Below are 22,153 nucleotides of genomic sequence, written 5' to 3' on the forward strand. Positions count from 1 at the left end.
GTGAGGTGCAATCTAAGATGCATACATTTTGAATTGAAAGAATTAAAATAAAAGTATCCTCCACTAATAGAACGGCAGCCTACCAGTGTCCTGCACCTATCTATCATTAATGCACTGAAACCCACTGTCTGTGCACCAGAATCCCATCTTTGATGTCTGTGTCTGTATCTAATCCGACTCTTTGTCCTCTGATCCCTCACTCATATATTGTTTCCTTTCGTCCCCAGAATCCAATAGTAACTGAGTTCTTTCCAACACTGCTCTTATGGGCCTTTTCAGTATTCCTGCCATTTGTGGTGTATTATTCTGCCTTCTTCGAGTGCCACTGGACCAGGTAATTCCTGTTTTACGATTCCTTTAATAACGGAGATTGATTGCGAAGCGCATCCTGTATGTATGAAGTATTGATTTTTAATAACTTGCGGGATGAGGGGTTATTGACTCTCTTGATTTTGCATTTGAAGCGTCTTCTGGAGCAGAATAGGCATAGGAGTATTAGAGTGGTGGGGGTGTTTTTTCATTGGGGTGGTGCATCATTTCTGTACAGCTAGCAAAGAGAGAATTAGTGGATCCATGTTTCCTTCACTATTGCTGAGGGCAGCAATGGAGCGTTACTCCCTTACTGTTTCTGTAGCAGTTCCTCTTGCCTTTGACACTGGGCACGGTAACACTCTTTCCTTTTTCATAAATCTAAAGGCAGTCAATACTAAGCTTCGGTAAAACTAACCTATTTTATTTCCGAACGATATGCAAAAGGCCTCGAAATTTGACTTTATTAGCCAAAATGGCGGTCTGTCATTTCATGATATCTTTTATTGTGAAACGCTTCTTTGTGTCAAATTTGAATGCAAGGACATATCTCATGCTCAAAAAAGCACACAATCACATGTAACGTGAAACAGCCATTCACATTCAATTTGTTTGTGTTGTTCCTATGCTCCCACAATAGGATTTTTACATGAACTTAATCTGAAACACAGTACAGAGACCACAGACATCCCCCCCTCTTAAGACCTCTGCAACAACCTCGGTACCTTCTTCCACCACAGATTAAGGAGATATAGCATTTTCTTTTCTGAAAAGATCAAGAAAATATACTCCACCTTCACCCCCCAAAATATCCACGGCAACTCAGACAATCCATCTAAGACTACTGTGTCACCAGAAGTATCCAAAGACTCACCAGACGTAGGCAATGCACCCCGCCTAACCAGCTTCGAACCACTCTCTGTAGATGAGGTCTTAGCAGTTTTGAACACGGTTAAATCTGGATCCCCCTTGGATCCATGTCCCCACTTTGTGTTCTCAAAAATTGCACTAGCTTTGTCCCTTGATCACCCAACTTTTTAACAAATCGTTAGCCACTGCCACCTTCCCCGATGCTTGGAAGCATGCTTCAGTGACCCCCCTCCTGAAGAAAGTGGGATCTGATATTCTCAACCCAGAGAACTATAGACCCATCTCCCAGCTTCCCTACCTCTTTAAAGCCCTGGAGAAACTGGTCAATGTACAGCTGACTAGGTATCTAGAAAATAACTCCCTTCTGGATCCCTCCCAGACTGGTTTTAGAGCTAATAACAGCACCGAGGCAACGTTGCTGGCAGTGTCGGACAGTATCAGATCCTCCACCGATCAAGGTGGAGCAGTGGCACTGATACTGCTTGACCTGTCAGCGGCGTTTGACACGGTATCCCACGACTGTCTGCTGAACATACTCCGGAGCAAGGGAGTCCAATCTACGGCAGTGAACTGGCTACACTCCTTCCTGAGTAATCGTACTCGGGCAGTACATATGGGTCAGTTCCATTCAAGGCCCAATCCCATCGGCTGCGGGGTACCCCAGGGCGCCTCACTAAGCCCCACCCTTTTCAATGTCTATATTTCATCTCTTGCTGACATTGGAAGGAAGTGGGGCATTGGCATCTGCTCTTATGCGGATGATACGCAGCTGATGGTGGCTATGGACGAAGGGCCTGAGACCACCAAAACTAAGCTACATGACTGCCTTTCCGAAATGGCCCAATAGATGCACAATCACTATCTAAAACTGAACGCAGGCAAATCGGAGATTCTTCTGTTCGGTGGAGCCAAACGCGCGTGGGACGCCACATGGTGGCCATCTTCATTGGGACCGGCCCCCACTCCTGAACAACATGCCAGGAACTTGGGAATCATCATGGATGATGCCCTGTCCATGAAGGATCACGTTCGATCCCTCTGTGGTAGGGGATTTGCCATACTAAAACTTCTTGCCAGGGTATTTCCCTGGATACCCCTGGACTGCAGACGATCAGTCACACAAGCTCTACTGGTCAGTCGCTTAGACTATGGCAACGCGCTATTTGAAGGGATGAACAAACAGCTATCCTCCCGCCTGCAGGTTTTGCAAAACCTGGCGGCAAAACTCATTTGCAATAAAGGCAAACGAGACTCGGCATCGGAGTGCTTAAAGAAACCACTGGCTCCTGATGCATCAGAGGTCTGCCTTCAAACTGCTTAGCCATGCCCACAGGGCTTTACATAACACAGGCCCCTCGATTCTTCAAGGGAAGATCGATTTCTATGTACCCAACAGGAACCTACGTTCGGGTCAATCAGCTCTGGCTAAAACCAAACGCATCTACAAAGTCAGAACAGGCGGCCGCTCCTTTTCTTACCTTGCAGCAAAAAGGTGGAACGACCTGCCTACCGACCTAAGACCTACCACAAATTACCTCCAGTTTCGAAAAAAACTGAAAACATACCTCTTCCCTAAACTGTAACCGTCTAGCATACGCCATCAGTAGTCCTCTCTGGTACATAGCGCCGTGATATCCCATGGGATGAGTGTCGCGCTCTATAAATACTGCAAATAAAAAAAATAATAATAATAAAAATACAGCAGATTCTATACCGAAGCCCCTCACCCTACCCTCAACCATTGCACCCAGGGACACCGGACCCCAGCAGACCCTGCTCAGCAGGACCCTCTCTCCCTCACTGCTGACGACCCCTCAAAATCATGAAGAGTATCCACTCCTTAGCACCCTCCGACCCCTTGCTGTACCCCATTTTTTTTTTTTAAACCTTTATTGTCATGATACGGAGATACAAACATGGGCCTACAACCAGTCCGGCCGGCCGCTATTCAAATCGATAAAAAAAAAAAAAAAAAGTATCAGAAAAACATACAGCGGTCCGGAGGTCAAGAGCTGAGTAGCATCCAGGATATACAGATAATTAAAGTACCATGCGAAAACCAGGATCTGAGACGGTTCATTTTATAATAACGTAAAATAAAATAAGAATCAATGCCGCATATTCACACACACCCCTAATACAGCTAATTAAAGCAAGGATTTTATGCCAGTGAGGTACATAGATGAAAAGGATGGGCTGTACCACATTTTTAACAGATCCAGCACCTCCATCACCTCCTATCTCTGCTGCACCATCAACTGCTCTATCTACTCCCCCACTTTCCCGGAAGACTGGAAACACGCAGAGATCAACCAGTTGCTGAAGAGACCCTCTGCTGACTCATTGGACTTCAAGAACTTCAGACCCATCTCCCTGCTCCCCTTCCCTGCCAAGGCCATCAAGAAGGCCATCAAAGCCCAACTTTCCGAGTTCATCGAAGTGAACCACAACCTGAATCTCTTCCAATCCAACTTCTGAAGCAACCAAAACATCGAGACTGCCCTCCTTGTGGCCACAGACTACGTCCACACCCTCCTTGACTGAGGCCCAACTGCCCCCCTCATCCTTATGGACCTCTCGGCCACCTTCGATTCCTTCTCCCAGCGCACCCTATGCACAAGACTCCATGACCCCGGCATTCACGGCAAAGCCCTGAAAGGATTCGCTCCTTCCTCACCGGGTGAACACAGAGAGTCAGACTAACACAGTTGAACTCTGAACCCACAGAGATCAGCTGCTGAGTGCCTCAGGGCTCCTCCCTGAGCCCCACTCTCTTCAACATCTACATGGTCACGCTTGCAGCCATTGTCTGGAACCATGGACTCAACATAGTCTCCTATGCCGACAACACCCAGCTGATTCTCTCCCTCACCAACGAACCCACAGTCTCCAAAAACAACTTTTACGTACGGATGAAGGCTGTCACCACCTTGATGAAGAACAGTTGCCTTGAGCTCAACTCAGAGAAACCAAATTCCTCATCCTGGCTCCAGCTGCTCCGCCTGGGATGACTCCAGGTGGCCCGCGGCACTTGTCAAATAGACCCCACACAAAACCTCTGCATCATCCTGTACTCCTCGTTTGCCATGAACTGCCTGATCAACGCCGTCTTATCATCCTGCTTCCACACATTACACCTGCTCTGAAAGATCTTCAGGTGGATCCCCAATGAGTCCAGAAAGACAGTCACCCATGCAATCATCATCATCAGCAGATTCGACTACGGCAATGCACTCTATGCAGGCATCACCCAGAAACTCCTCAAAAACTGCAGAACATTCAGAACACCTCTGCCACACTCACCGTCCAACATCCCCTGCCGCAGCATCATCACTGGCCGGCTGAGAGACCTCCACTGGCTCCTTGTCAACAGTAGAGTCGCCTTCAAGCTCCTTACACATGCCTACAAAGCACTTCACGACACGGGACGTGCATACCTGAACCATCGCCTAGCATTCCACGCTCCCACAAGAGACCTCCCCTCTGCCGAACTGGCCCTGGCCACCGTCCTACATAACCACAATACCACAACTGGAGGCAGATTCTTCTCCTACTTCACAGCAAAGATCTGGAACACCCTGCCTCTCCACCTCAGGCAATCGCCATCACTTCCTCAATTCAGGAAGGACCTCAAGACCTAGCTCTTTGACTGAACCAGGGTGCCTTCAATGGATCAGCAGTCGTCCACCCTCCCCAGCACCTTGAGACCCTTACGCATGAGTAGTCATGCCTTACAAGTCACCTAATTGACTGATTGATTGAATCATACGTGTGTAATGGAGTAATGCCAGCCATTTTGCATAATATTTATAATTTAAAAATCCTGGAATTTATGCAAGATTAAGTTGGAGTAAAATTGTTTTCACCCGAGCTTAGTGGATACTGTCATGTTCCATACCACCAGGATCTTTGTTTTTTTTGTTGCTTCCCTAGCAGTAAGGGCATTATTGGATTATCTCTTCTAAATCTCAGAGTAGTACATGTTCTTCATCACTCACAGTGCGAGCAGTTCCCTGTCTTTCCATCCCTTTCTCCGAGGGCAGAAATGACTCTCTTCATTTACATTGATGACTTTAGCAGCTTTCTCCTCTGTTTACACTTAAGACAGGTATACAGTGCTTGGGGGCGCTAGAGGGCGCGCAAGCGGAATGGCTGCCTAGGTTGGTGGCTCCCGTGCCTCGACGAGAGATCCTACATATATCCTGCGCCACAAGGTGTTTTTCCTAACTCAAAAGCCAGCAAAAGGTGCAGGACGGCGACCTTCACACTCGACCCGAGTTTGATGCTGCTGGGACCCGTGGAACTGGAGATATCGCCGCATCTATCTGCAGCGGAGATAGCCTGGTCTTTGAGGGCGCCTGGACCCGGCTGCTGAGCACTACGACACACCGCGGCTGACCACGAGGGGTTGGGCCGCGTCCTCCGTCGTCCGCCCGGAGCTGTGACTGTGCCTGGGAGAAGAGCCGACGGTTGGGGACAGGGTGCAGAGGCCTCTTTACCCCGCACCCTTCTGCCGTCGGGGACTGCTGACCTCCGGCGCCTGGACCGCGGGTAAGCCGGCTCTCCCGCCGAGAGCGGGTTGAGCGCTGCAGCGCTTCTCGCGGGTCTGGGTGACGGGCGGAGTTCTGGGCCTCACAACGGGAGAGCGGAGGCCGCACAGAGCCTTGACGCGGCGCTGGGACTCCTCACCCTTGCTCCCAGGGCAGAAAAGAACCGCGAAGCCCAGATCGACCGGGAGACGCCCGGACTTCACAGGCTGCACCCGCTGTACTTCACGACCACTGGCCCGCCTCCTAGCTGCACGGAGGTTTGCACCAGCTCCCTCGTGGCTGCAGTTTACTGAGCACTCTGACCCCCACTGATCGCTGCACCCCCCCATTACAGAGAGGACACTGGGGGACCGGAGAAGGGCTGGAACACTGCGCCCTTCCCCCGACAGTGGCTGCAATCTCTCCTTGACGTCCTTATCAGGATCCTTCATAACTTTCAGTGTCTGACAGGACTACCGGCTGACTGTCTACTTACCGGCCTGTACATACTGATCTTATACCCTACTGAAGGCGATAACATCTACTGGACACCACGACCATCATGGGGCGCCCGGATAACCGCCAAGCGAAATTGAGTTTTGACGGCGCCAAAAAAGGCGCCAAATCAGTGCCCGCCGGTCCCGGTCCTAGCGGCGCCCCTTCGAGGGCTGTTACACCCCCGTCAACTGATTTGGACCTACACAGCCTATTTCAGGAGATGCGGCAAGGATTCGCTACTGTGGTTGAAAAGGTGGACGGTGTCACTGCACGACTGGACGCGCTGGTCCACAAGGTGGATCGCCATGAGGAGCGACTGACGACCGTGGAACAACGTGTCTCTGATGGTGCGGATGTTTCCGCGACACACACGACGCAACTAGCCCGGATGGACAATCTGCTTCGCATTATAGCGGCTAAAAATGAGGACTTGGAAGCCCGCAGCCGCCGGAGCAACATACGCATCACGAATGTGCCGGAATCCACGGATACAGGCAGAATGGAGCTATACGTCGAGAAGATGCTTAAGGGATCAATCGGTGACGAAGCTTTTTCACCCCAATTCATTGTTGAACGAGCGCACCGGTCTTTAGCACCTATGCCAAAACCTGGCCTGCCACCCCGGCCCATCATAGCTAAACTGCTGAACTATCGAGACCGGGACACTGCATTGAGAGCGGCCCGCACTCAGTGCTCGCTGAATTACAATGGTATTGCGTTTTCCATATATCCGGACTTTACCCCGATGGTGCAGGAGGAACGACGCAAATTTCTCCCGGTGAAAAAGAAGTTGCGTGAGGCACAGGTAGATTATGCCCTCCTGTATCCTGCTAAGCTGCGGATCACGCATCAGGGCACACAGCGCTTCTTCACGAATCCGCAGAAGGCTGAGGACTTCTTAAAATCGCTAAGGAGAGCACGCAGAGAAGAACGAGAAGCTGAGGCGGAGGTATCTGACGAGGACTTGCCGCCGGCACAGAATGCTCCTTGAATACCCGTGCGAACTATGTTGGTTCTTTTCTCTCTACGTACTGCGTGACGCCCATCATCCTACCTGCGGACGCTGCGTTGAATACCTGCTTCGAACCTGCGAGGAAGTAACACACCTGTGGTAATGTACATCGAGGCCCACTCTCTAGGCCCTATGCTCCGCCGAGGGTGGTACAGATGGGAGCTATGGGCCGGGAGGGTGCTGTGCACACTCTATGCCTAACCCCTACAGGGTGTTCCCCCTGGGACTGCTACTGTTTTTATTGTTGTTGTTGCAGAGACTAGGAGGGGATGGTTGGGGGGGGGGGAGGGTGGGGAGGGTTCATCGGCTACCGGCATGATTGGGATGCTGGGGTGGGAGGGGGGGTTGGCAGTTTTAAGACGAGGCAACTATCACTGGGACTGGGTATGCAGATTGTGCGCCAAACTGTACTTTTAACTTGGTGGAATGCTTTTGAACTGCACCTATTGCATTGGTTGGTACTGATGTTTTTGCTATTGAACTACCTATGGCTACTCTAACTGTTAACTCTCAATTGAAGGCTATGTCTTGGAATGTTCGTGGTCTAAATAATGCCAAGAAGTGTCGTAGTGTACTAGCCTATCTGGATAGACATCATGTGCAGGTTGCCATGATACAGGAAACCCACTTGCCGCCACGCACTAACCCTACTTTTGCGAGTAGATGGGCTGGAGACCGAGTTTTCTCCTCGTACTCCACATATGCGAGAGGGGTAGCTATTATTGTAGCCCGCAATGTTCCGTTTTATAAATGTGGGGAACTGATGGATGGTGAGGGGCGGTATGCATTGTTGTGGGGCAGGCTGGGGAGAGATACTGTCACGTTTGCTGTTGCATATGCACCGAACACGGATGATCCTACCTTCTTCTCTGCACTCTGGGGCAAAATCATGGCTGTGGGATCACGTCACGTCATCTGGGGAGGTGATTTCAACCTGGCTATAGTGCCTCACCTAGATAGGGCGGATGGGCTATGCACTTACAAACCTAGAGCACGCGAGGCGCTGGAGGGGGTGCTTACAGAGGGCGAGCTGATTGATGCTTGGAGACACTTGCACCCATTCAGGAGGGAAGGCACACACTTCACGTCTCACACGGGAACATGGGCACGCCTGGATTATATTCTTGTCACCAAAGAGATAGCATCAACATTAACAGGGGGGAGGCACTTACCCAGGACATACTCTGACCACAGTCCTGTCATGCTTCAACTCCACATGCCGGGATGGGATAACCCTAGACCACACTGGAGACTCCGCCCTAACATATTGCTTGACACTGTCTTCCGCACTGAACTAGCTGAAGAGATAGCCGCTTTTTTCCCTAGAAATAGGGGCTCTGTGGATTCGGTGGAACATATATGGGAGGCCTTTAAGGTCACCATTAGGGGATACTGTATCTCTAAGAGTTGCGGAGTCTTGCGCGACATACTCCGCACCATTGGCACGTTGGAGGGAGAGCTGAAGGACCTGGAATGCCGGATGGTGGAGGACACTAACCCTACACTGCATGCACTTTTCAGGGAGACACTTTCTAGGTATGAGGAGGAGGTCTCCAGGGAAACCAATTTTCGTGGTAAACACTGGCAGGCCAGGAAATACTGCGAAGGGGATCGTCCTGGGAGGGTACTTGCAATGCTCACTCAGGCTCCTAAGGGTCGCAATGTTATTGTCGAACTCGAGGACGCATCCGGCACCACCATTAGGGACTCGGATGAAATCCTCAACACGTTCACTGCACACTATCACGCATTATACACCTCTATCTCGAGCTCCGAAGCGTCCTATACCAGTTATTTAAAGGATGTTGCGCTCTGCTGGCTAAGCGATGGAGATAGAGCATTCCTTGCGGCACCTTTCGAAATTGACGAGATCCGTGATGCCATTATGTCCCTTCAGAATGGTAAAGCCCCTGGGCTGGATGGCATCCCTGCCGAGTTTTACAAAGCCTATATTGATATAATGGCTCCAGTGTTACGTGAGGTATACTCGGAGTCCCTTAGTGATGGCATTCTTCCTGGCTCCATGCGTGAAGTGGTTATCACCTCTCTTCTGAAACCCGGTAAAGACCCCTGTTCTTGCGACTCTTATCGCCCCCTTTCTCTCCTGAACTGTGATGTAAAAATTCTCGCTAAGGTTCTAGCTACCCGGCTGTCCTTACTAATGACTCGAATCGTACTACCGGATCAATCTGGCTTCGTGGCTGGCCGGTCTACTTCACACAATCTTCGTACCCTGTTCTCTCTCCTGCGCACGGTTCATCCTGACACTCCTATCGCAGCTGTCTTCCTAGATGCGACTAAGGCTTTCGACTCTGTCGAATGGTCCTACTTATTTTCGGTGTTGGCTAGTATGGGATTCCCGCCTTTGTTTCTATCTTGGGTTCGTCTGCTTTATACTCATCCCACGGCGAGGATATTGATCAACGGTCGCCTGTCGCAACCTATTGACATCACCAGAGGCACGCGCCAGGGCTGTCCACTTTCTCCCTTACTATTTGCCATAGCGGTTGAGCCTCTCGCCTGTCGCCTGCGTCAACTACATCGAGACGGGGCGATACAGTGCCTACAGCGACAAATCGACGTATCCCTTTATGCTGACGACATCACCATATATGTTAAACACCCCGAGATACACCTGAATCCCTTACTCAGGGAATTCATCATGTTTGGCGGGATGTCAGGGGTGCACATTAACTGGTCTAAATCCCAACTCTTCCCCTTGACGGCTGCGGTGGAGGATTTTCCTCTTGACTACCCATTGGAGTGGTGCCGGACGGATCTCAGATACCTGGGAATCCGTATATCCCGGGATAGGGAAGAGACATTGCGATCTAATTATGGAGTAGCTATCACCAAGCTGACCTCCACTGTGGATCGTTGGATCACCCTGCCGCTTTCCATGGCTGGCAGAGCATCCCTTATCAAGATGGTTATTCTCCCCCGTTTTCTCTACCTCTTCCTTAACATTCCCTACTACCCGGGCGCCTTTTTCTTTAAGACACTGAAAACGGAGGTGTGTAGGCTTTTTTGGGGAGGCAAGAACCCCCGGCTTAAATGGTCCACGCTTACTCTACCCTATGATAAAGGGGGCTTTGACATCCCTGATTTTCTGGAGTATTATCTATGTGCGCAGGCGCACTACGCTTACCACTGGATGGCTCCCACGCCATTTATGCCACATATAGCGGTAGAAGACTGGATAGTACACCCCCTTCCACTAAGTGGACTACTCCATTGTCCGGAATCGTCCATCACCACGCCGAACACCTCGGTATCATGCACAATGGATGCATGGCGCCGGATAGCGAAACGATTGTCCTGCCCCCTACCCTACTCGCCGAAACTGCCGCTTACCTACCACCCTAATCTCACCCTACTGTGGGAACGGGGTTTTCGTAACCTCTGTGCAAAGATCAATGTCTCCTGCTGGGCGACTTATTTGCTGACGGGAGCTTCAAGACGGCAGACCTTTTCTTCGCGGCACATGCCCGCACTCCCTTAGACTTGTTTTATTATGTGCGACTACGTGCGGGGTTGAGGGACATCTTACCTTCTTTCCCTAATGAACCAGAGGCTCTGCCACCCCTTCATTTCTTGCTATGTTCTCAAAACGGGACTCATTTGGTCTCTGGCCTCTATCGCCAACTTAGAAGCGCGGCCACGATGCAGGACTCTAGCGCACGGACGCGCTGGTCCGCTGAGCTGGCCACTGATATCACGGACGAACAATGGTTATACTGTTGTGCGCTCACCTCCCGCATTTCTGCCAGCAGCAGATTGAAAATCATACATTATAAATTCCTACAGCGGATGTATTATACGCCAGTAAAAAAGCATAGATTTGGTCTGGCAGAGGATGATCGCTGCACGCGCTGTCATGCAGCTCATGCGGATATGTTGCATCTTGCCTGGGAGTGCCCTCAGGTGTCACTATACTGGCAACAAGTGTCGGGTGCCATTGAGGACATGACTGGTACCAAGGTGCCCATGGACCCCTTGGTGACAATTCTCGGATATACGCCACAGGTCCCTAGTACATGCCGAAAATTCATTGACACTGCGCTGCTACTGGCCAAACGGCGTGTGGCCTGTCGGTGGGGCCGGGGCAGGGCGCCCAAGTTCAAGGAATGGCTGGCGGATCTGACCCATTGTCAAGACCAATACACCACGTTTACTGAGCTGTTACCTATCTCCAGCCGACCTAAAGATATATGGGGTCCACTGGTGACATATCTTCTAACACGATCCACTGAGACTGGCGCCTCTGACGATGCCCCTGGTGCCGACCGGTGATGTGTCCTCCGGCCCTCACATCGACAACTGATCCTGACCCCCTAAATACTACTCATGTTGGGCACGGTTAACCGGGACCTACTATCTTTGTGTTGGGATACACTGTTCGACATCTGGTACGCCACTTGGTCCTGGGTGCTGGAACCCCTCTTCCTACAGGTGGCTGACCCCCTCTTTCCCTTTCACCACCGGCCAGGCCGCCCTCCCTCTGACATCTTAACAGACACACCCACACAACTTTACCCTTCTGTACCACATTTACATTCCACGCCACTGCGCTTACCACGGTGGGAAGCTTCATTGGCTCGAGAATTGACTGTGCCACAATGCTGCTGTTCTGTCATAAGAGTTTCTACATTTTGCTGATGCTTTATTGATTTCATACCCACAGACTTCCGTAGATGACTGAATTGCCTCTGAGTTTCTTTATGGTTGGGGAGTTCTATTTGTTTTTAATGTTACAATACTGACTGTTGCTTCTAAAACCACTGTTCTACTGCGGCCCATCCTTCAAGTGCCGAACAACACTGACTGTGCTGTACTCCTTGTTCATACATATGCTACGCCTCCGGGCCTCAGGGATGCCGGCTACAAGGCTGTGTATTGTCACGTAGTCTACGCTGCCGGCCTCCGGGTTGTAGGCACGAACAGCTGTGTACTCTTTACCATCATACCCAATAAAGCAGTGTTGAACTCAAAAAAAAAAAAAAAAAAAAAAAAAAGGTATACAGTGCTTAATTTCAGCCGGTGGTTTCCCGAGCTCGACACAGCACTTAGTTTCCAACACCACCAGCACTAACCCCCATGGTGGCGCTGTCTGTCTAATTTTGAGAAGAGCACAATAACAGTGTTTAATACTTAATGATACATTAAAAGTGAATAATACCTTCCACCCAGGCCATTGTTCTACCTTTGGGTGGCCTGGAATAGTATGAATTGTCACATTTTAAGAAGTGTGTTAATACTTGTGTTGGTACTGTCATTGGCAGCACTGGCAGAGGCAATGAATTGTGCAAGCTGCATTGGCTTCCTGAGAGGACCCTGGCATTCTTTTTTAATACAAATTATGCAGTACAGCTATGGCTCCCAGCTACCTTAACACCGATGGAAGAAGTGGTTTCTTGTGTCTGAAAAGTGAGGTCAGTAGCAGCTACCTGACTCACTAACACTCTAGGCAGTAGTGCCTTTCCCCTTCATTGATATTTAAGGCGGGAGCTAATCAAATGCTTGCTGGCATAGACTACACTCTACAAACCTGACTTCCTTTCACTATTAATATTAATCCCTCTCACCAACTTCAGCCCACATGTCTTTATTTGATGTCTCTTCTTTCCCTTCTTTTTGCACATCAGTTGTACCTCTTTAGGTGGTTCTTCACTATAATTGATCCGTTGTTCATTGTACAGGGGGGCTTTCCTCTATCATTATAATCCTAGAGCAGAATTTTTTCATTCTCACCTAATTGTAAATCAGGCTCTTTATGCCTTTTCCTTTCTGACCACGTCTCCTTATTTCTTCAGTTTTTCACATAATTTCCAGCATTTTTCATGTGTTACCCTAACTCTTGCACTGTTATGTGTTCCCTCCTCTCTTTGCTGTTTTTGCCTATCTTGTTCTCCGTCTGTCCACTTTCCCTCTGTTATATTTTTTCAGTTTTTCTTTTTGAACTTTTCCTCTTTCAACATCACTTCTCTTTCTGTCTTAACCTTTTATCTATTACTTCTATCTTGTTTCTCCCTTTTATTCTTGCTCACTTTCAGTTCATCGTTGATCTCTCTATTCCATTAGCTCTTTGAGCATATCGCTGGGAGTATAGGAAGGGAACCTTTTTTTGCATACAAAGCATCTCTTTGCCACGGAGGACTAACAATGCAAGCAATCTCCTCAGAGCCCTCCAGCCTGCTCCATACAGACTGCCATCGAAGGACCCGAGATATCCACTAATTCTTTTGAAAGTCTATTTTCCCACCTGTAACACTATGAGTATTACTTACAATGACCAGGCCACTGATGTTCCATCTGCACCATATTTATGCTAATTTCAGTTCATGCCCTTCGGGTGACCTCTTGGAGGAAGTCGACAACTTGAGGTATGGTTCACTGCTCCGTTGGTCGATTAAAGAAGACCTTTTGGGAATGTGGCTACAACATTTGCCTCATCCTTCAACTTCTCCCTTTTGGAAAGGTTGGTCCCGGCATCTCTTGAAAGAGCCGTAGACAGACCGTACTTAAAAATTCTGCAATGGATTTTACCCTCTTTTCCTTGAGGGGGTATTCTAGAGGAGGCTTTCATTTCAGCCTTGAAGGCGTTAGAAGGCCACAAACATTTGTAGATGGCAGATTTGTCACAACGTTCATATTGGATGACCATCAAGGCTCCCAGGGCCATTATCTTACACAACACTGAATACAAACATTGCTCCGGCACCCTCATGAAATGTAGGGAATTGAGGACACTGCTTGTGAGAATTTGAATGTGTTATACAGGGGTTGCACAATTGGTGGCCATGGGAAATGAGATTTTATGTCCCTTTGTGGTGCTAAAGGGGTTGGGGGTGTGTTTTATTTCTGTGGCAGTCACCTCTAGGGCTCGCTGTGCAAGCTCCAGTGATGGCTATCTGAATGCTGAAATGTGCCTCTCACTGCAAGCAAATCTCTTCCACCTTCAGGGCTTTAGGCTTTGAATGATGTTCTCCTTACCCTTGAAGTTGGGCACCATTAGTGGAGGCACCATTAGTGGAAACCGGTTGTCACCTTGGATCAAAAAGTGAGCACCTTCTCAGTCTACGGTTTATCGACCACCTTTCTTGGCTACTGCCTTGCATTTCCTGCCACCCCCAATTAGATACTACGGACGCAACAAGTATTATGCTGCTCCAAGAATGTGTTCTTTCAATACGTTGTTTTTATTATTTTTTACCTTTCCTGCAACTATTCTTTTTTTCTCTGTTTTCTCATTCATTTCTATACATCTCATAGTTTTTCCTTCCAATGCATTCACTTTTTTACCATTAGTTTTTCTCATCGTTCCTTTCTCCTTTTATTCTTACTTCACTTCTTTCTTTTCTATCACTTAAATTATTTACACGTATCTTGCCCTATTTTTCTCTCAATTTGTTCTAATCTTCCCTCTTTTGCTGCTTGTCACTCTTCCAAACCCTCTCCCTTATCATGAGCTGCTACTTTACAAATGTCTGTGAATTTGCTTTCAAATTTGACCGTACTAGCAGTACTAGCTAACATTTTCATTCAATGCCAGAAATCCCTTCATTCTGTGATCTCTACACAAGGATTACCATCTAAGCCTGGGGTAAACTTCTGATTCCTTTGTTGGAAATGTATCAACACCAGTGCATACCAATGGCCGTGTATGGAGCCAGTTTGTGGTGATTTGCCCAAAGTGGCTCTTTGCAGCTTGAAGAGAACAGCTTTTGTAGAAGTCTTCTCTCAAGCCTCCTCCCAGCACTCCGCACTGCCTGTGCCAGGAGGAGCTTGGTTTGCAGTATTTAGAGGATTGCATAAAATCAGCACCACTTTTCCTTTGGATTTCTATTTGGTTGCATGCACATGCCACTTTAAATCATTCTATCATTATGGATTGTCTGTCTTGAGACAAAGGGATGCCCATTATTTTATTTTTTTATTTTTTTATTTTTAAGGTTTTATATAGCGCTAGCTCCACCCAAGGGTATCAGAGCGCTTTACATAACAGGGGTAATACACAGGAAAGCAGCAAAACAAGTTCCATATTTGGTTAGATACAAGTTAGAGGAACCATTTAGAGTACATAGTGTGAGGAGTACAAATCATATACGCAGAACGTCAATTACAAGAAACAAAAATGTCATAATATATAGCTATTTCACAGTATGCAAGGAGGACTCAAAAAAGCAGCAAAGTGATGCAGGAAACAAATATACAGAAAGGAGAGCAGGGGGCTACATTCCCCAATGTTTAGTGAGGAAGTGTAATGTAAGGTTTCTTTTAAAGTTGGCATAGGAGGGGTTGCAACGAAGGTCTTTGGGGAGGTTGTTCTAGATGGTTGGGGCCTTGCCAGAGAAGGAGCGGCATTGAGAGGATTATTTTTTTGAGGAGAGGGGATATGAGGAGGAGAGAGTTGGTGCTTCTCAGAGTTCGGGTGCTGCCAGCTTTTTTCAGTTTAGTTGATAGGTAGGATGAAGTCTTCCGATAGAGGGCTTTGTGTGTGATGCAGACAATTTTGTAGGAGGATCTACCTTCAATGGGGAGCCATTTGAGGGCCTTGAGGGCGTGTCAGATGTGGTCGAAACGCTTACAGTTTGTGGTGAGTCTGGCTGTGAGGTTGAGGACGATTTGATGGGGGCAAGATGGATTTTGGGGGTACCAGAGAGAAGGGCATTTCCGTAGTCGATTTTGGAAAGGACCAGTGATTGGGTAATAACTTTGAGGTCTTCAGCCGGAATAAAGGGTTTGATTTTTGTGAGATGCCGGAGTGTGAAAAGTGCACTTTTTGCTGTGTTTTTAATGTGGGAGTTAAGAGTAAGATTATTGTTGATGGTGATGCCAAGAGATTTGACAGATTCTGCGAGGGAGAGAGGGCAGTTAAGGGCATTGAGATCCGTGATCCATGATTGAATGGGGAGAGGGTTGTTCTTGGGCGAGAAGAGGATAATCTCAGTTTTGTTAGGGTTGAGTTTAAGATGGTTGCTGTGGAACCAGGTTTGGATCTTGGTTAGTGCTGAGTTGAGGTGTAGGATGTCCGAATGGGTTTTTACTTTATAGTACAGTTGAGTGTCATCAGCGTACAGATGGTAATTGATTTTGGCTTGTTTGAGTATCAAGGTGAGAGGTTCCAGGGGGCGCTAGAGAGCGCCGAGCAAGATGGCCGCACAAATGTTAGGCTCTGCTTGATCGGAACAAAATCCTTCATAAATCCTGCTGGTTCCGCCCCGGTGCAGTGCCTGGTGTTGCGGTCCAACATATAGAATAACTGGGTGCCTGATCGGTGCCGACGAACTGGCTGTTTGGACCATTTCAGCGGGAGATAGCGGCGAGTGAGCTACCGCCCGGAGGCCCGCCATAGTGCAGGGCGGGAGAGAAGACGTTCACAGGAGCTCGTAACCAGGAGAGTCCCAGACGATTTTGGCAGAGGCGGCGGCTGATACTTGAGTGCTGTGCTGCATCGTCGGATTTTCGGAGGGGGCGTGCAGCCTACGGTGGTGCCGAGGAGCAGCGGGGCTTTGTCCGGCTTCCGCCGGTTGCGGTGAGTGGGGTGGCGGCCTGGGAAAGCCCGAGGCTGCGGAGGTGGTGTTGGGCCGCGCTAGGCCGCGCCGCGCGAGCCGGGACTGGTGGGGGTGGGGCGGGTCTGAACGGGCCAGCGGGGGCTGTGTTAGCCTATTAACGAACTTGCGGACACCACAGGGAGGAAGAGTTCGGACAGTTGCACCTCTGTGGCGCTGACATTTAAACTATCCGGGGCTGGGCTGTGAACGACGACCACACTGCCGGAGCGGGAACACGAAGGGTCAGGCGGAGACTGCGTGGGCAAATCGCTGTGCTTGAACTGTTGGCTGTACAGAGTGCACGTTGTGGGAAACAAACAGGCCCTGCTCACGCGAGTACCGACCTGGAGGTGAAGGATCTGAGCCTTGAAGGTGGTGATTGGACTAGTGCTGGTGGTGCATGCTGTGGAGGGCACAGGCGACTATACACGTGTCCTCCATTTTGACGCTAGGGTGTCGTGTGATCACAGTGATATCCCTACGTTGTTAGCTGCGGAGTGAATTGCGGCATGGGCAGGACGGAGAGGAATCAGCCTAAGTTGGTATTCGAGGCAAAGAAGGCCACCATGTCCACAGTACAGGAGCCACCGGTCACTGACGCTGCTGGTGCGACGGGTGGTACGCCAAACTTGGAGGGGGTCCTGGTGGCTATGCAGAAGACGCTGCAGTCGATCGAGGGCACTATGGAGGCAGTTAACCACAGGTTGGATCACATGGCGACTCAGTTTGACAGACAAAATGAGCGGATGGGGGAGGTGGAACAGAGGGTGTCGGCCACGGAGGAAGGATTGACCACAGTGACTACGAAAGTGTTCAACATGGAGCGCGTCCTGGCAGTCATACAGGCCAAGACCGAGGAGTTGGAAGGGAGGTCCGGGCGCAATAACATCCGCGTCACGGGCCTTCCTGAATCCACGAATGTTGGTCGCATGGAAGATTTCATGGAGCGGCTGATCACTGACGTATTTGGGACGGAACAACTGTCTAAAGTGTTCATAGTTGAACGAGCCCACCGCTCCCTGGCTAAGAAACCTGTGTCTGGGGCGCCACCGAGGCCAGTTATTGCACGCATACTGAATTATAAGGACAGAGATGTGATCCTTCGGCTGGCGCGTGAAAAGGGCACTATAGACTGGCAAGATAGTAGATTGGAGTTTTACCCCGATTTTACTGTGGCGGTGCAGACAGCAAGGAAAGAATTTCAGACTGTGAAACAACTTCTTAGGGCCGAAGACATCCCGTACGCAATGCTGTACCCCGCCAGGCTCCGGATAGGATCGCCATCGGATAACAAGATCTTCACCTCGTCACGGGCAGCTATGGAATATGCAAAAAAGCAGAAGAAAAGAAAGAGAGACGCTAATGCGGCGAGAGACAGGGATGGAGATCTTCAGGAGGATGCTGAGTGATCGGTTCATTTTGGAGGACATGGTCGATGCCTGCTGTCTTCTATATTGGCATAAGTTGGAGAGTTGGAACTGATGGTTGCGGACAGCTCTAGCTCTAAGAATAGAGGACTCTGATGACTGTTTATGCAATGCTGGAGGGTGTATGGTCATGCGTATATGACTCATGTGTTCGCTTATGATACTTGATGGCGATTGTCGGCTGTAATGCGGCTGGAGTAGGCAATTATAACTTCTCTGATAGAGGTGTGGTACAGGACACTGATCACTGTTAGATATAGCGATGTTATGTTAATTGTTGGATGACGAATGATGGCTTTTGGGGATGCGCCTGCCATTATGGTTTGGACCTGGCATAACTGATGATGGGCAGCGATGCTGGGTAAACTGGGGTGGAAGTTTGACTGTGTACTCGATCCCTTCTCCCTACACATGTAGGAGGTAGTAGGGCACCTCTGCGCCCCCACTTATGGGAGTTCCCCACGGTGTGCTACTAATAGGGGATCTGGTTGGGGGTCGGGACGGATGGGGACAGCTTTGGCAGGTTCGGGGTGCTGAAGTGGGTGGGGGGAGGTTGGGGGAAGGTTTATGGTTTCAGATGAATACGAGAATAAACAGATGTGTGCGCGACAGGGAGGGCTATGATTTCACAATGTGGGCTGATGAAACGTAATAACTGCTGGTTGAAGATTGCAATTCCCTACTCGATGGGTCACCATTTTTACGGTGAGGAGGTGAGATATATTTACTGGCTGTTGGGATATGCAGTGGGTGGACCTGGTGGCTGAAAATGGGAAAATCTGCTGGATATCGTGGAATGTGCGCGGACTAAACAGGCCGCAGAAGTCTAGACAGATGCTGTCATTTCTCTCTATGAAAAAAACAAAGGAACCCACACTCATAATCTTTCACACCATTCTGATTCGGGATGAAGAAGATAAACAAAACTTAATATGTTTATCTCGGCAATTAGTTATGCCGTATTATTCAACAATTCTATCAACAATAGATATCAATTTACGTCAAGAGAAGTATCAATGTCTTGAACTTACTGGCCAAAAACGTGCAACTGAACATTCAAATCAAAAAATTACGTGATTGCACAAACATGTGAAGAAACATACATATAAATTGTCAATTCAAATCAAAGACTGCGTGATTGCGCAAAAATTTGACAAAACAAGCATTTAAATTGTAAAGAACATGTGACTAATATGCAATACAAAAACAAGTGCAAAGGGAATATTCATGACATTATCATACGATATTGAAAAATATTTGACCAAAATGAAGCCTTTTAATGAGCTTCCATATAACAAAACAACCTCTCGGTAGAGATGTTACCAGGCGTAATGTTCCTAACAGTTTTAACTATTTCTAAACTAGCTAAGATTTAATCCTGCCGGCAGGATTAAATCTTAGCTAGTTTAGAAATAGTTAAAACTGTTAGGAACATTACGCCTGCTAACATCTCTACCGAGAGGTTGTTTTGTTATATGGAAGCTCATTAAAAGGCTTCATTTTGGTCAAATATTTTTCAATATCGTATGATAATGTCATGAATATTCCCTTTGCACTTGTTTTTGTATTGCATATTAGTCACATGTTCTTTACAATTTAAATGCTTGTTTTGTCAAATTTTTGCGCAATCACGCAGTCTTTGATTTGAATTGACAATTTATATGTATGTTTCTTCACATGTTTGTGCAATCACGTAATTTTTTGATTTGAATGTTCAGTTGCACGTTTTTGGCCAGTAAGTTCAAGACATTGATACTTCTCTTGACGTAAATTGATATCTATTGTTGATAGAATTGTTGAATAAAACGGCATAACTAATTGCCGAGATAAACATATTAAGTTTTGTTTATCTTCTTCATCCCGAATCAGAATGGTGTGAAAGATTATGAGTGTGGGTTCCTTTGTTTTTTTCATAAAGTATTTGGGCCCGTACCCCACTCATGTCCGAATGGGCCAGACTCCCCCTTTTTTTGTAAAAAGTCATTTCTCTCTAAGCATGAGGCACACGTGGTCTTTCTTCAGGAGACACATCTCCGGGGGAAAGCTGTAGATGCTGTGGCTCGGCAGTGGGCTGGGGTACGAGTTGCAATGGACTATTCCTCCTACGCACGTGGGGTGATGATATTAATAAAGAAAAATGTGCAATTTGAACTGATACACAAAGAGGTGGATAAAGGAGGCAGGTATGTTATTCTGCAGGAGAAACTATATGGCACGCTACTAACCATGGTGAATGTATATGGTCCAAATGTGGATGATCCCGATTTCTATATTGCTCTGTGGAATAAGGTGTATGCTCTGCCGCCGTCGGCTATTTTATGTGGGGGAGATTGGAATGTGCCGTTGGACGCTACATTGGATAAAAAGGATGAGAGGTCAAATGTACATAGGAAAGCTGCTGATGTGGTCCGTGATGGGATGCGAGACTTTGGCTTGGTGGATGTGTGGAGGCTGGGACACCCGGGTGTGAGAGAAGGCACTTGCTACACTTCCGCGCATGACACTTGGTCAAGATTAGATTATTGGCTGGTTACCCGGGATGTCAGTGGGTGGGTCAAGCGCAGCGCTCATCTACCCAGGACCCTATCGGACCATGCTCCGGTGCTCTTGGAGGTGGGCTGGCCATCGCACACTCCGGCACCATTCTCATGGCGCTTGACTCCAGGCATGTTGCACGACCTGGTGCTGCGGGAGGACTTGCGCACTTGTATTGAGGACTTTTTTGATAGAAACGTGGGGTCGGTTGAAAGCATGGGCACGGTGTGGGAAGCGTTTAAGGTTACGATTCGAGGCGCTTGTATCGGTATGCAGTCTGGGGTGCTCAAATCGCTGAGGAACTCGATGAGTAAATTGGAGGAGGAGTTGACGGCGTTAGAAAGGCAGCAGGAACGAGAATCTACACATGATAGGCTGGCTGAGATCAGAAGGAAAGTTACTGAATATAATGAGCTGGCTGATCAAGAGATTAACTTCTTATCTAAACGCACTAGGGCGCGGTATTATGGCGAGGGAGGGAGAGCGGGGCGAGGTCTAGCAGATAGGATTCGAGAGCCATGGGCGAAGCACTGCGGGGTTCAGGAGATACTGCGGGAGGGTGACACAGTAACAGATGCTGCGGGTATTCTAGACTGCTTTGCGCAGTACTATGAGCGGATGTACAGCCATGTGGACACAGCAGATGAAATGGACTTGGCAAAATACTTAGATGACGTTGCTTTAGTTTGGCTGTCTAAAGGGCAACAAGATTTCTTGATGCACCATATCACGGAAGGGGAGCTCCGAGATGCGATTTCGGCTCTACCTAATGGCAGAGCGGCAGGCACAGACGGTTTACCATCAGAATTTTATAAGGAGTACGCTGATTTGTTGGTACCCCGACTGGCGGCTGTGCTCAAAGACGCCATGGATCAGGGGCAACTGCCAGCCACTATGAGAGAAGCACTATTGGTGGCTCTGCCGAAGCCGGGCAAGCCCCCCAATTTATGCGAGTCATACAGACCGTTGTCACTGATAAACACGGATATTAAAATCATTGCTAAAGTACTAGCGACACGGCTACGGCTGGTTCTACCGGTTATGGTGCTACCGGATCAATCTGGTTTTGTTCCGCTGCGGTCCACTACTCACAATCTGAGGGCCTTGTTTGCGGTCCTGCACCTTCTCAAACCGGAGCTCTCTGCGGTGGCGGTTCTGTTGGATGCGGCTAAAGCTTTCGATTCGGTGGCTTGGCGATACATGTTAGCGGTGCTGCATCAAATGGGGGTGCCGTATTTTTTCACATCACTGATTACTTTGTTGTACACTAAACCAATGGCCAGGGTAAGGATCAATGGCCATGTGTCTTCATCATTCTGTATTCAAAGAGGTACTCGGCAGGGGTGCCCTCTTTCACCCCTGCTCTTTGCTCTTGTACTAGAACCACTGGCCTGCATTTTACGGCAAAGATACGCTGAT

The 22,153-nt window shown here is 48.6% G+C and overlaps 1 protein-coding gene across 4 annotated transcripts in view; it reads left to right on the forward strand.

Moving 5' to 3' along the window:
* Positions 1-22,153, forward strand: part of TMEM63C (transmembrane protein 63C) — a 739,018-nt gene that overhangs the window by 567,328 nt on the left and 149,537 nt on the right. For all 4 annotated transcript variants that reach the window (XM_078659954.1, XM_078659953.1, XM_078659951.1 and 1 more), the window contains one exon: positions 228-334. In XM_078659954.1, the coding sequence (XP_078516080.1) occupies positions 228-334 (107 nt within the window). The remainder of the gene's footprint in view (positions 1-227; positions 335-22,153) is intronic.

Source organism: Lissotriton helveticus, chromosome 9, assembly GCF_964261635.1.
Source record: "Lissotriton helveticus chromosome 9, aLisHel1.1, whole genome shotgun sequence".
NCBI lineage: Eukaryota > Metazoa > Chordata > Amphibia > Caudata > Salamandridae > Lissotriton > Lissotriton helveticus.